This window comes from Podarcis cretensis (genome assembly GCF_951804945.1).
Source record: "Podarcis cretensis genome assembly, chromosome: 5".
In the NCBI taxonomy this organism is placed as follows: domain Eukaryota; kingdom Metazoa; phylum Chordata; class Lepidosauria; order Squamata; family Lacertidae; genus Podarcis; species Podarcis cretensis.
Window position 1 is genome coordinate 13,091,415 of NC_137174.1, and position 15,452 is coordinate 13,106,866.

Consider the following 15,452-nt stretch of genomic DNA (forward strand, 5'->3'; position numbering starts at 1 on the left):
AGTCCGTTTGACTTCCGAAATGTTCAAAAACCAAGGCGCAGCTTCTGATTGGTGCAGGCGCCCCGGAAACAAGAGCCGACAGCTGCATCAGTTTGGCTTCCAAAAAATGTTCGAAAACCGGAACACTTCCTTTCGGGTTTTCGGTGTTTGGGAACCAAGGCGTTTGAGAACCAAGGTACCACTGCATTTGAAATTTTTAACTCAAAGGGTAAAAGCCACCCCCAATGACAAAAAGCTCAATAATCTGTCAAAACAAAGGGTTTAGATTAAAACAAATAACTAGGATTGCATGGACTAACTAGGATTAACCAGTTACAGATAGGTAGCCGTGTTGGTCTGCCATAGTCAAAACAAAAAATTCCTTCCAGTAGAACTAACTTAGTTAAAACTCCTTCCAGTAGAACTAACTTAGTTGGTCTTTAAGGTGCTACTGGAAGGAATTTTTTGTTAGGATTAACCAGCGAGGTTAATCCGATCTTCCTGCTGGTGCTTTTGCACAGCGCTGGTGTCGATTCCGCCTGTCTCTTCCCTGTCTCAGTAAGCAGCAGCAGCTGACCTGCCAGGAGTTCAGGGAACGATCTCCACCCTGCCATGGAATCTACTCCCATTTACTACTCTAATTGGGCACTCCCATCTAGATTTTAACACACTGCCTTAATCCAGCAAAGCACGGAGAGCTAGACTGAGAAATTCATTTCAGTGCTAATCGTTCTTCACTTCTAACTGGGTGGATTTGCCTGATGAAGCTTCAAAAAGTCACTTGGCGCAAGTTTGCACGTGACAGGGTGCAACTAGAGAGTTGTGTATGTGTGTTGTTATTTGGTACAATTTAAAACATTCAGGCAGGATCTTCAAAGGTTCCCATTTAAAGGCGGCAAACTTCTGGGTCCTATATATATCCTTGCATTGCTTCATGCTCTCTCCTACAGGAATCATTTAGCTCACTGGTCTTCAACTGGTTAGCTGGGGATCCATTAGGGAGTCGTGGCCTGATCCAGGTTGGGTTGCAACAGGAACACTACCACCATGCAAATAGATGGTAAAAGATTAAGATATAGGTCCCCAGTGGGTCCTGGATCTGAAAAAGTTGAAGATAGCTCATTTAGCCAGTTTGTTCCCCACCCCCAATTTTAAAACCGTAAAATCATAAAAATTCATTGGCGGGTATTGCCATCTCTTAATGAAAGGACTGTATTTCTCCATGTATAAGACTATATTGCATAGGGGGGATTGGCGCTTGGTTCATGTCATGAGTGGGAGATTGTCTGTGGCGATTGGGTGGGTGATTTCCGGCAACCCCCCGCTAAAAAAAGCTCAACAACTGTGGGAAATCCTCCATCCTCCCCCCCAAAAGCTTAACAACTCTTCTTAATTTGGATTCCCCCAAAATAGGGGTTGTCTTATACATGGAGGCGTGTTATACATGGAAAAATACGGTAATACATAGTTTTATTGAAACATCTAAAAGAATTCCCCCTCTCCTTTAAAAAACAATTGAACTTGTCCTTGAGGGCAAGTGTGACATCATCATCATCATTATTATTATTATTATTAAAGTAAGGGTAAAAGGTAAAGGACCCCTGGATGGTTAAGTCCAGTCGAATTAAACTATGGGGTACTGCGCTTTCAGGCCAAAGGAGCCGACGTTTGTCCACAGACAGATTTCTGGGTCATGTAGCCAGCATGACTAAACCGCTTCTGGCACAATGGGACACTGTGACAAGTGCCAGAGGGCATGGAAATACTGTTTACTTCCTGCCACAGCGGTTCATATTTCTCTACTTGCGCTAGAAGGCTTTTGAACTGCTAGAGTTGGCAGGAGTTGGGACAGAGCAACGGGAGCTGACCTCATTGTGCGGATTCAAACTGCCGGCCCAAGAAGCTCGATGGTTTAGACCACAGCGCCTCCCGCGTCCTATATATTAAAATATTATTATTAACATGTCGCCCATCTGGCTGGGTTTCCCCAGCCACTCTGGGCAGCTCCCAACAAAATATGGAAAACACAATAAAACATCAAACGTTAAGATCTTCCCTATACAGGGCTGTCTTCGGATGTCTTCTAAAAGATCATGTCATGTTGGACATGTACAAAAAGGATTCAGGTCCGAAACCTGGTTAATCTAGGCCACATCTAGATCCATGCCAGCCTCAATGTCACCTGCTGTAAAATGGGAATAATAGTTGCTTGTCTTAGACTGATTTTCCTTGAGATGGAGATGGAGATATAGAGATTATAGAGCAGAGGTGGGGAATCTGGCCCACCAGATGGTTGCTCGACTACAACTCTCATCATCCTTGGCCACGGGGGTCGTTTTACCGGCCCACAAGCTGCAACCAAGCTGCCTGCTTGGCGAGTCCCCGCACGCTGTGCTAAACTGGTGCAGTGCGGCGCGGGGACTCACTGTTGCATGGCCGGAAATCGCGTCTGCGCAGACGCCGAAAATCACGGGTGCATGCACTCACCTCACCCGTGATCCGGCCCACAGAAGGGGCTCCACGGCACTGAACCGGCCCAGGCAAGGTAAGCCTTGCCGACTCCTGTCTTAGGAGGAGGAGTTTGGATTTGATATCCCGCTTTATCACTACCCGAAGGAGTCTCAAAGCGGCTAACATTCTCCTTTCCCTTCCTCCCCCACAACAAACACTCTGTGAGGTGAGTGGGGCTGAGAGACTTCAGAGAAGTGTGACTAGCCCAAGGTCACCCAGCAGCTGCATGTGGAGGAGCTGGGAAGCGAACCCAGTTCACCAGATTACGAGTCTATTGCTCTTAACCATTACACCACACTGGCTTCTTAGAGCATTGCGTTCAGGGTGAATGAGTCAAGGAAGTATTTTTTATCTTCCATGTTCCTTAAAGCAGTGTTTCCCAACCTTGGGCCTCCAGCTGTTTTTGGACTACAATTCCCATCATCCCTTGCCACTGGTCTTGCTAGTCAGGGATGATGGGAGTTGTAGTTCAAAAACAGCTGGAGGCCCAAGGTTGGGAAACACTGTCTTAAAGGATTGCTGTGGAAGCGGAGGACTGTTGTCCAGCTCCAAACATGACTAATGTGTTTGCCTTTGTGTCTCAACCAGAACGACATTTATGAGTGGGCCAGAGATCACCGTGTCCACCACAAATACTCTGAAACAGATGCTGATCCCCACAACGCAAAGCGAGGCTTTTTCTTTTCTCATATCGGCTGGCTGCTGGTACGCAAACACCCTGATGTCAAAGAGAAGGGACAGAAGCTGGATCTCTCTGACCTGAAGGCTGACAAAGTTGTGATGTTCCAAAGGAGGTGAGCAAAGGACTCCCATTGAGGTTGCTTTCTTTTTCCAGAAGATAGGAAATGGATTTGTTTGTTTGTTTGTTTACTTCTACTACTACTACTAATTTATTATTTATACCCCACCCATCTGGCTGAGTTTCCCCAGCCATTCTGGGCGGCTCCCAATCAAGTGTTAAAAACAGTACAGCGTTAAATATTAAAAACTTCCCTGAACAGGGCTGCCTTCAGATGTCTTTTAAAGATAGGATAGCTCCTTATTTCCTTCACATCTGAAGGGAAGGTGTTCCACAGGGTGGGCGCCACTACCGAGAAGGCCCTCTGTCTGGTTCCCTGTAACCTCACTTCTCGCAATGAGGGAACCGCCAGAAGGCCCTCGGCGCTGGACCTCAGTGTCTGGGCAGAACGATGGGGATGCAGACGCTCCTTCAGGTATACTGGACCGAGGCCGTTTAGGACTTTACAGGTCAGCACCAACACTTTGAATTGCGCTCGGAGACGTACTGGGAGCCAATGCAGATCTCTCAGAACTGGTGTTATGTGGTCCCGGCGGCCACTCCCAGTCACCAGTCTAGCAGCCGCATTCTGGATTAATTGCAGTTTCTGGGTCACCTTCAAAGGTAGCCCCACGTAGAGCCCAACGTAGATACACTGAAAATCAGATAAGCATTCATAGTGGAAAAACTGCAGATTCCAAATTTCCAACCTTTACAGTACAGTGGTACCTTGGTACTCGAATGGCTTGGCTCCCGAACCAATCAGCTCCTGAATGCCGCAAACCCGGAAGTGAGTGGTTTGCGAACGTTTTTCGGAAGCCGAATGTCTGATGCGACTTCTGATTGAGTGCAGGAAGCTTCTGCAGCCCATCAGAAGCCGCACCTTGGTTTCTGAACCGTTTCGCGAGTCGAATGGACTCCAGGAACGGATTAAGTTTGAGAACCAAAGTGCCACTGTGGTTTGAACCATTGACACCTTAGGGGTTTGAGCTAAAAATCTGATCGTGAATTGGAAATATTTAGTGCAGAGTGAAATCTTGCAGGAAAATGCGAGGGCCTACTCGAAATGAAGCTTTTTCAAACATTGGAATTTTAATGTGATCCCCTACAAAGAGCTCAAATATGTTGACTGCAATGCATGTATCTTTCTTCCCAGGCATTATAAAACCTCCGTGGTGATCATGTGCTTCATTTTCCCTGCTGTTGTGCCTTGGTACTTCTGGGGGGAGACGTATCACACTAGCTTCTTCATGGCTGCCATCCTCCGCTATGCCTTAATCCTCAACGCCACTTGGCTGGTGAACAGTGCAGCGCACATGTATGGCAACCGGCCGTATGATAAGACCATCAACCCCAGAGAGAACCACTTTGTCGTACTTGGAGCCCTAGGTATGTAAAGGGGAAGATGTTGGGGTTTGGGGGACGGGAAGGTCTGCTGTCGTCTTGTTCCCACCACAATTCCCGGTGCCCTCAGTTGGTGTGTATTTTGGTTAAGTGACCCCTGACCATTAGGTCCAGTCGTGACCGACTCTGGCGCTCATCTTGCTTTACTGGCCAAGGGAGCCGGCGTACAGCTTCTGGGTCATGTGGCCAGCATGACTAAGCTGCTTCTGGCGAACCAGAGCAACGCTATTTACCTTCTCGCCGGAGCGGTACCTATTTATCTACTTGTACTTTGACGTGCTTTCGAACTGCTAGGTTGGCAGGAGCAGGGACCGAGCAACGGGAGCTCACCCCATCGCAGAGATTTGAACCGCCGACCTTCTGATCAGCAAGTCCTAGGCTCTGTGGTTTAACCCACAGCACCACCCGCCTTCTTTCTGACCCATGTTCGGATCTGCAGGAAGTTTTGCCTGCTTTCCATCCCTGGTTTTCCAGCTGTGCCCACATCCTGTTTCACTTTCCTCGTTCATGAGAAGTCATCCTGTTGCCATTTACTTTCACACAGGTAGCCATAGCTTCTGGGGAGAGCACCCAGGCTTCTCTTTTGTGGAAGTTGTACTTCCCCACTGCTAGCACCTACCGTATTTTTGCTCTATAAGACTCACTTTTTCCCTCCTAAAAGGTAAGGGGAAATGTGTGTGCATCTTATGGAGTGAATGCAGGCTGTGCAGCTATCCCAGAAGCCAGAACAGCAAGAGGGATTGCTGCTTTCACTGTGCAGCGATCCCTCTTTCTATTCTGGCTTCTGAGATTCAGAATATTTTTTTTCTTGTTTTCCTCCTCCAAAAACTAGGTGCGTCTTGTGGTCTGGTGTGTCTTATAGAGCGAAAAATACGGTATTTGCTGTGTGTGTGTGTAGATTTAATTTTCTGAGCCTTCTGAGCCACATTGATACAAGCCCAGGAAAAGCTGTCCATCTTCAGCCATCTTCTAAGATTTTTTGCTGAATGTGTATGCCCATATCACAAATACCGACTCCTTGCCCATTTGTCAGTTTCAATCTAGGAGAGAGCTTTTTTCCCTCCCCACTCCAACATCCTGGGTGTCTTGTTGTAGCCATCTTCTCCCCTGAACATCCCTCTTCCCTTTATCTGAACACCTTCATTATCTTGAGAGTGGTGAGAAGGCATGTTGGAAGTCAGGCACAGAAGCAAAGAATTCTTCCTGGCTCAGATTTTAATCCCAAGACGGAGAGGAATTTCAGCACCCCTAAAACTCACTTCTCCTTTGAGATGGGATTCTGTGAACCTCAGTTTAATTTCTGATCCCAGCCTCTCCTCTACCTTTTTACTGAGGCGAGGCCTGTTTCATATTGACTTTGAAGCCTAAGTGAAAAGCAGTGCACGGTCAGCTTTTGTTACAGACCACTATAGATACTATTATTAGTATTTAAGCATGGCAGAACACCATTTTAATAATACAGTGCCAACAAGAACTTTATAGAGGTAGGCTAGAGGAAAAGGTTTTCCTACTGTGTGTAGGTGGCATACACACACACACACACACACACACACACACACACACATCCAAATTGTGAAAAGGGGGAAAAATGTATATATAAAATTGTACTAACCATTTTTATCTGCCACAAAAAAATGTTTGTTTGTCATCCTGTTTTGCATGCTGCTTTATTTAGCTGGGAGGCATTGTTCTGAAAGCAAATAATGCAGTTTTGGGTAAGTGTTGTGGAGAAAGGGTAACGCTTCTTGAGGCCACAGAGTTGGAATGTATTTCTCCTCCTGCACACTGGATTATTTCGTTAGTACAGGAGCAGAAACGCGATTTTAGGAATCTGAAACGTGGATCGGACAGTAGATCCACAGTAGATTTCTGTGGATTTAGACACCATGAAGAAGGAATTCTGCCTTATGCCAGAATTTGATCTGAACATCCAATTCTTGCAGGTTTAGAAGGCCCCTGAAATAAATTGATATCGCTTAGGGCAAGTTCCTGAGGGTCACGAAAAGGGTTTGAATTAACGCTCCAGTATTATGCACTGATCCAATATTTTGTGCTGTAGAAGTTTCGTAGGAGGTGTTAATCCCTGAACATTCAGCAGCTCAATGGTCAATTGTTCCCAGTGGGACAACATACTGTAGGTAGATCACCCTATACTTATCTGCTTGTTCACTCCTTGGAAATAGCCTTAACACATCGCCACAGTGAGATGGGCCAAACAACCTGTCATTTCTCTGCCTTACGTTTCTAAGGAAGGAAACTGCAGAACACTTTGCTTCAGTTTGGTGGGTTGATTTGGGGCCATTGCATACCTTCCAACATTTCTCTGGTGAAAATAGGGATGTCCGAAGGAAAAGCGGGACATTGCAGGATCAAATCAGAAACCAGGATGGCTCCTGTAAATCTGGGACTATCCCTGGAAAATAGGGACACTTGGAGGGTCTGCCATTGGTGTGGTACGCTGGGGACCAGTTACTCTGAAGAGGACATTCTCCTTCATTCAGTCTCCATCAGCATCTATAGAGAGTTTTATCATTGCCATTTCCCACTTGACATAGTTTGATCTCTCTGAAGATGTCTGTGGTAATTATCTCCTTGCCACATATGAATTGTACCTTTGCACATTCGATGGCAGCTTATTATTGCAGTTCCAGTGATTATGCAACAAGCCCCACAGATTATTATCCTTAATCCCTTTCCCTCCCCTGTGTTGATTTTAAATTGCAATTATTCTCAGGCCACCTAGCCTAACTTTGTCGTTTGCTGTTCCACGTACACTGACGACATTCCCCTCCCACTGGTTTCTCCCTTCTTGTGTGCGATGGCTATCCCATAATTCCTCCTAAGGGTGACGTGACCCAACCTTTCCTTCTGATCCTTTCGGTGCCAGAGAGCAGAAGTTACTTCATTAGTTGCTTATAATGGGGCCTTTGGGTATTTTGTTCCCCGCCGGAACTCTCCGGAACTCTCAGGTGGGCGCCATTGGCCATTATAAAAGAACAAGGGAGCTCTGGCACCTCTTTTTTTCTTGAAAAAAATTGCATGGGGTGCCTCCAATTCTGGGTCCTTTTTGAGGATCATTCACCAAGAAACTAATCTAGGCTTAATATCAAAATAGTGTGGCAGTGGCAGTGGAAATGGTAGTTCAAATGGTAGCTCCAGCAGTAAGTTAGCAGTTATAGGCTTCCTGCAGCAAACGTTTATTGAATACATACTCACACTCAGTCATAAAGGACATTGTTTTTACTCATCAAGCAAACTAAAGAAACTTAAAATTTACTCACTAGTGTCGACTGCTTTCCAGAACCTAGTTCCCAAATAAATACACTACTTGGGCGCTTATGATTTCTCCTCCTCTCTCTCTCTCCCCAGGCGAAGGTTTCCACAACTACCACCATACTTTCCCCTATGATTACTCAACCAGTGAATTTGGCTTGAACTGGAACATCACAACAGCTTTCATTGATCTTATGTGTTACCTGGGCTTGGCCACGGACTGCAAGCGAGTGTCAAAGGAGACCATCATGGCCCGGAAAATTCGGACTGGTGATGGTAGCCACAAGACTGGCTGAAGGTGTGCTCTCCTCCGTCTCCTTTCCTCCCTTCCTTCTCTTTCAAATAACCTGGGCATATGTTTAATGTTCTGCTTACTAATTACAAAGCAATGCTTTCAGGATTCTCAAGGGGATGACTCTAACCCATTCCAGTACTATGTTTTGAAATGATGTATTCAAGACCTGTAACTTTTACAGGGGACACCCCGCTCTCTCTCTCTCTCTCTCTCTCTCTCTCTCTCTCTCTCTCTCATTTTGTTTTTCCTGTGTTCTCTCGCTTGCTTTCATTAGAAGCTGGTAGAACACCCAACAAACTTCCCTGCAACTGATTGGAGGGATTGAGCCAATGGAGTTTCACCAGTGTAGGGACTCCATTTGGAATTATGTGTGTTTGGGTCAGCTCTCCCTCTCCCTGGTTCTTGAGGCTGGTTCTTTGATGAGTGGAGGGAGATTTGTCCTATCTCTTGTTCTTGTAGAGAAACTTTAGTCTAACCCCTTGGGCCAGGGGTTCTGAAATCTGGAGAAAGCAGAAGGAGTGGGTTTGCTATTGCAGAGGTTAGAGGGCAGGGATGGAAAGCGAAAGGAGAATGTGTTTTGTAAGGGTTGCAAAGAAGCCTGCTGGTTAGTCCCAGAATTAGGGTTTGGTTTTCTTAACTGGAGCCAAGTGATTCTTCTACCTCTGCCCATGTTCTATTGTCATGAAACTGCTCTTTTCCTGCACCTGGGCACTACTTTAGAAACCAAGCAGCCTGTGCAGGATTATGAGATGCTTTTGTAGGAAAACTACACAAAGGAGCTGGTTACTGGATGGCTCTGGAAGAGATTTGGCTGTGAATGGGTTCCGAGTGGGGAAATGGGCATGTTTTGAGGGTGGAAACGAGTGCACCAAAGCAACACTTCCCGACAGGAAAGAGGAGGTACTGGTGGGGTTTGAACCAAAGGTGTGTCACAGACCCAAGCTGTTTTGTTGTTGTTTTTTGTGCTGGAAGAGTATATTTCAATTTGGACGCAGGACGGTGTGTTTGTTGGTGTAGGTAAAAACAGATCGTTTTCATTCTGCAAAATATGGCAGCTGATGTCCACCCACTGATCCCTAGAAGGATCAACGAAGGGCTGAAATCAAAGGGCCAAGAAAGAAGTATATTCCCTGTTCAGGGAGCTTTATACTGTTCTTGAAACACCAGGGCAGCAATAGGTGTCAAAATTTTGCACGCCCTAACAATTTTGCAACCGCCCCGTGGCCCACCCACCCCTGCTATGCCACTGCTTTCTACACAGGTTCTTTGCAGGAAGGCTTGTGAAAGGAGAGAGAGAGAGAGGCCACTTTTGCAATCCATAGGAAAGCTGCTTTCAAACGAGGGAGGTGTTTGCACATCCATTATACACAGATTTCTAACAGGGTGACAAAGACTACAGCATTCACACACTTGATTTGATTATCTGCTACTGGTGAGAGGAGGGGGAATCTGCAGTGATGAGTGTCACATGGCCAAGAAGAGCACATCTTCTGTAACCGTTCTGCACTAAGGAGAGGATATTTTGGCAGACACTCTTGGTTTAATTTTTGAATTTATGTAGGGTTGGCATATGTCTGGAATTCCAATGACAGAATTAGTGTTTGGGGGGAATTTTGTGAAAACGGCAAAATGTCCAGGTTTTGGAAACTTGCCCCCCAGCAGCTCAACGACTTTCCCCCAAAAGCAACCCTAATTTATGTGTTGCATTCGTTTCCCTCTTTAGTGCACCTCTTTCTGCCATGCCAAGAAGTTTCACTGCAGTGAAATTTCCCTTCCTATCATCTAGCCACCTTAATGGGGATGTATTGTGTTTCAAGTAACGTGAAACGTTAGATCAGATGCAACCTATTGATAATTCATATAAAATATCAGCAGAAAGGGTAAGAGAGAAGCTGGTTCTGACTCCACGGAGAGTTGTAGTGCAAGTTGTTTCCAATTGTCCACTCCAGGAAGGGAACAACGACCCACTGCCTAGCTAGCTAGCTCTGCTTACTCAGATTGGATGTGTATAGGATCTTGACTAATACCCTGCCATGCCAGAGTTTGCAGCAGCTGTCCTCTGAATTGTTCTGCATTGCCCAGCTGTCAGCTGATTTACATTTGAATTACTCATCAGTTAGCACCGAGGCTCAGCAAAAAGATAAATCCAGCTCAACAGAAAAACACATTGCAAACAGAACAGCTAAAGCAAGCCCTGATCTAGGGAGAGGACGTTCTTTTCTCTGCTGTATTGCAAAATCTGGTTCCTGAGATTAAAGGCTGCAATCGTACACCTGCTGACTTGGGCGTAAGCATGGCTGGACTCTGTGGGACTTGTTTAGAATCATAGCATCATAGAGTTTGAAGGGACGCACCAAGGATCATTTAGTTTGACTGCCTGCAATGCAGGAATCTCAGCTAAAGCATCCCTGTTCCAGTTAGGATTTCACAGTGAAGGCCCCAAATCCAACCCCTTTCTGTTCCACCGTAGCACCAGGGCACATGCCTATCTCCTTCCCCATGACCCAAATGTTCAAACTCCCATCAATATGACAGCTTCTTGGCCACCCTGCTCCTTGTCGTTCACCAGGAAATGCTTCCGGTTTCTGAGCTTCCCAGGAACATCTGGCTGACCTCTGTTGTCTGTCTGATTCATCAGTCCTCTTCTTATGAATAACCTTTTATTAGGAAGTGGCAGTTCCTGCCAAAGCAGCTTGACACCAGGGGTGATTTCTTATTTTTTATATTTTTGGCCTCAAGAGAAATTATGAGCGTAGCAACCCATAGTTATCTAAAGACCAGTTTTGCCACCTGAGGCACTTCATCATTTTTTTAGGAGAGCAATACAAGGAAGTGTTGAAAAGTGTTGACTTTTTCTGCCTTCACTTCACCAGTTTGGTATGTGGAGAGGCTATGACTTCAAGCAGGTTTTACTCTCTTCAAGCATGTTTTACTTCAATTTCCCCCCTGCCTCCCTTGGCTTAAAGAGTGTCTTTGGGGAAGTCGCATGAGATGCAAAAGGAGCAGAGGGAAACAGTTTTGTAGAGGACCGCCTATGGTCTGTCTTTTCACACATGGAATTTTTGGTGTGTTCCTGACATTAAGTCCACACCAGTGTTCAAAATTAGCCAGGCGCGTTTTGCACCTGGCTATCGACCACTTGAGACCAAGTGAAGATGCCTGGGTGTCAGGAAGGTGCCTGACATCTCCACCATCTGGAGGTGTGTGCCTGGGGATCATTGGATCTGGACCAGTGGCTCTCAACCTGTGGGTCCCCAGATGTTGTTGGACTACATCTCCCATCATCCCTGAGCTCTGGCCTTGCTAGCTAGGGGTGATGGGAGTTGTAGTTCAACAACATCTGGGGACCCACAGGTTGAGAAAGGCTGATCTAGACTGTTTTCACACACTCATACCCCACCCTGTAGAATTCTGTCACTTACATTTTACTGGCACAATTGGAATTAATTTCAGGAACCAAAATGCTTTCTCTGTGTGGCCTGAGCAGGAGCAGTGAACAATGTTATAGTTAATTGTTGTCGCTTGTCTTCCCACTGCCCTGCTCAAAAGTTGTGAAGAATATTCTTACGTTATGAATGGTCCATGTCACCATTGAGAAAGAGAGGTAGGAACAGGCCGATAGATTTGTGGAAGAACCCTCAATCAAGTGACTTTTCTTCCTTAAGTTCTCAAAGTTCTTAACCTGGCTCAAGGTTGTCATCTAAACTAGCCAGATGTTTAACTGAGAATCAATCACAGACCTTATTTGAAAAATAAGACTTTAGAGCATTCTTGCCCCCAAATGGCAACTAGACCCTCCGTTTTACCAACCTTGGTTTAAGGGGAGCCATTTGGCCCTAGCTTATATATCTGAGTTTCTAATGCTGGTAGACACCTAAAACTGCAGAACCTGATTCTTTGTACAGGTACACTTGCCAGGTGACTAGAAATACACTTAGTGGCAGCTTGAGGTTCCTGTTGAGTGCTGGGCTAAGCAGCCATCACTCTCATGAGAATAGTTCAGGAGAAGTTCACAGACTGGGGTTTCCCCTTTCATCGCCACTAATTTTCACTGAATCTGACATAGGATGTTTGGAATATAGCAGTATTGGTTCGGACGCCGTTTCACATTCCTGAATGCATTTGTTCGGCCATTGCAATGAGCTTGGCTATGACCAACAGCAGCCATCCCAAGTCGTTGGGTGGCCTCAGTCATAGTGCTAGGTCAGTGCGATTTCTGAAGGCTTATCCTTGCTCCAGCTTGTACCTGGAAGACACTGGGGCCAGTAATAAATAAAGAACTAAATTATCCTCCTAGCAGGGTCAGCTGCACAGCACAGCCTCCCTAAGTGATGCTCCCCTTGTGGCCATCAGAACTGTGTCCTCACAAAAGGAAACAAGCGCTATCGACTCAGGTGTTGAGATTGCAAACTTGATACGGGCCTAGCGAATCCAAAACGTTTGGATGTGGGATGAAAACGTAAGCAACCAAACAGTTCCCATTTGGGTCCAGACACTTTGCGGGGGCGGGGGGTAAATGGACAAGTATTTTGATGTGCCTTAAGCTTTTCTTGAACATACATAGGAAGTATCAAGAGCTCTTCGCAGTATTTTAATTTTCACCTGTGCTAAATTATTTTTATGTTAATTATTCATCTGCGCTGAATTGTGGGTACAGATGCGTTTTTGTTTTTTTAATGTACTTGGTTAATCTTCTGTTAAGTTAAGGAATAGTTAGATCACTTAAAAATAAAGCCTTTTTTTTTTTTTTTTTTTTTTTTGCTTCTCCTTTTTTTGTGTGGTGCACATTTTATCTAGGATGCATTCTCTAGAAGGTGACCTCTCTGGTTAGCCTCTCTCTCTCTCTCTCTCTCTCTCTCTCCCTCCCTCCCTCCTTTGTGATATGGGCTGGAATTATGTGGGTGTTGATGGGAGTACGCAATCTAGCAGTCAGAGCAGCAGCCTAGTCATTGGGAAACCTGGGCTCTGTTCTTAACTGCAACTTAAACTACAATCCTATACTTAGGTCCTTGGAGGCGGCCCTATTGAATTCAGTGGGATTTTGTATAGGATTTTGTATAGGATTGTACTGTGACATTCTTTGTGAGTGCAATGGGCAAGTTTTTCCTCTTCTCTTCTGCCTGCATTTGCTGGTGTGCAAAAGGGCAAAAGCCCCCGTTTTAAAAGGGGAGTACTAATGTGGTTTAACTCGATGTTCTGAGGTATAAGTCACTATTGACTATTTGGGACTAAACTGGCTTTCATCTCAGTGCTTCAGCTTAACTGGCTCGAGGTCAAATGGACCTCAATATCCAAGTAGCAGTTACACAAGCAAACCTTCGGATTGCAGCGAGCAAAAGAGTTTGAAACTGGAAAACCAAATGCCGGAACAGTGGAGACTGTGAAGGTTAATGTGAATTGTCAACGCTCCTATGCTCCTGATGTGTGTATGCATAGGACCTTTGTTTGCTTTTCCATTTAATATTTCCATATTTTATGTACTGAAAAATAATAATAATAATTTTCTTCTAATATGAAATTGAATGTCTGATTTATGCTGATCTGAAGGTGTGTTTTTGTTTGTTTGTTTATAATAAAATGGTTGGTTTTTGAATTTGACTTTCTGTTGCAATCTCTTGGTGACATTGCTAGACATTCAGAATTACAGGGCCCTGAGCTGTCCTGAACATGCGTCCAGACAGACAAAGCAATGAATTCCCATCTTGCTGGTGTGGCTTCCTCTTTCAAACTTCATGGCACCATTTCCTTTGAAAGAGAGAACCCTGGAGTGTTACAGGGTCTTTGTTCTTGAGATGCTTCCTCCCTTTATTCCTTTTAATATAGTTGCAGGCTGAGAAGGGCTGCAAAAGCAGTCAAGACAGCCTCTAAATCCCATACTCTCAGATCTCCCGGGTTCATAGTTGTCAACTTACAGATTTGAAAATAAGGGAACAGCAGCCTCGAAAATCAGCAGCCAAAATAAGGGATTTTAGTCAACCAGCTGAAATACAAAGTTAAAAGTGACCAGATAATTTGGGAGAGCAGCGCCGGTTTTTAGCCCTTCGTTTCCAGAGGTTGCTGCTCAAGACACCAGCTGATGAAACACTGCAATTAAATAACTACAAGCAGCAAGCACTTTTCACGCAAAACGAAGTGCAAGCTACGAAGATGCTGCTGCACTTCTGTATCTTTTCTCTTGTGCTCCATCTGCAGCTCTCAGTTCCATCAGGCGGGGCGGGAGGAAGGGGGGGGGGAGAAATAGCACCCAAAGTAAACCCTATGCTAGTCTACCACTACAAATCTATGGGAGAAGCGCTTGCGGTCCTTCCTCCGCTTTCCCCCTCTATGGTTAGCCCTTGGAACACCTGCCCGCGCCTCCACCTCCTCCTCCTCCTCCTCTCTCTGAACTGCTTTCTCTATGGTTGCCCTCGCTCTCCTCTGAAGGCTCCTCAGCAATTCATAGGCCGCGCAGGCTGCCCATCTCATCCAGGTCCTTCGGTGATGCAGCCGCAGTACAGCCTAGCGGGGGTGGCAGCAGCGGGCAGTGGGGAGACCCCAGGCAGAGACGCACAGTTCAGCGGCCACGAGGAAGATGGCGGTGGAAGGGCCCGAGGCTCCCGCCGGTCCCGCCGGGAAGGGGTTCCTGGGGGCCGAGGCTGGTGAGAGGAGGCCGGAGGGGGGCGGGCTGGGCAGCCAAACAACACAGTTGGAGCCTCCCTCCTCCCTGGCCGGCAGGGAGAGGAGCTGCTTCCTTTGAAACCCGGGAAATTTAAGGGACATCATCAATAAGGGACAGCAGCGGGACACAGCGCTGGGATAAGGGAGTTTCTCGCCAAATAAGGGACGGTTGACAGCTATGCCCAGGTTGTTCTTGCCCAAGCACCCTCCTTTCCCACAAATGACATCCTGATTCAAATTCCCCAGAGCTAAGCTTCTGGTACAGCGCCTGTCTTTTCTGTGGTTGCCTATTCAACCAGGAAGGAAGTTCCTTCTATCTTCTTATTGGACCTGTCGGTTTAGCCAATGCTTGGATTGCCTGCAGCTTCAAGAGTCAGGTGATGTGCTGTCGGCAACATTGCCTAGAAAAAAAAGAGAGTGGACGAGCCACTTCGAATGCCTTTATTTCGCAATAATGTACAGCCTTGTACTCAAGCAGCCAGACATAGTTGCAGGTTGGGGTTTACTTCAGTTTAAAGTTGGCCCAGGCCCCGTGCCAAGGGTGTGGTGCCAATC

The 15,452-nt window shown here is 46.1% G+C and overlaps 1 protein-coding gene across 1 annotated transcript in view; it reads left to right on the plus strand.

Annotated features, from left to right (window-relative positions):
* SCD (stearoyl-CoA desaturase) overlaps window positions 1-13,838 on the plus strand; it is a 30,680-nt gene extending 16,842 nt beyond the window's left edge. Inside the window, exons 4-6 of the mRNA XM_079975396.1 lie at window positions 3,079-3,284; window positions 4,425-4,657; window positions 8,042-13,838. Coding sequence (XP_079831522.1) covers window positions 3,079-3,284; window positions 4,425-4,657; window positions 8,042-8,241 — 639 coding nt within the window. The 3' untranslated portion in view covers window positions 8,242-13,838. The remainder of the gene's footprint in view (window positions 1-3,078; window positions 3,285-4,424; window positions 4,658-8,041) is intronic.
* The last annotated feature ends 1,614 nt before the right edge of the window (window positions 13,839-15,452 follow it).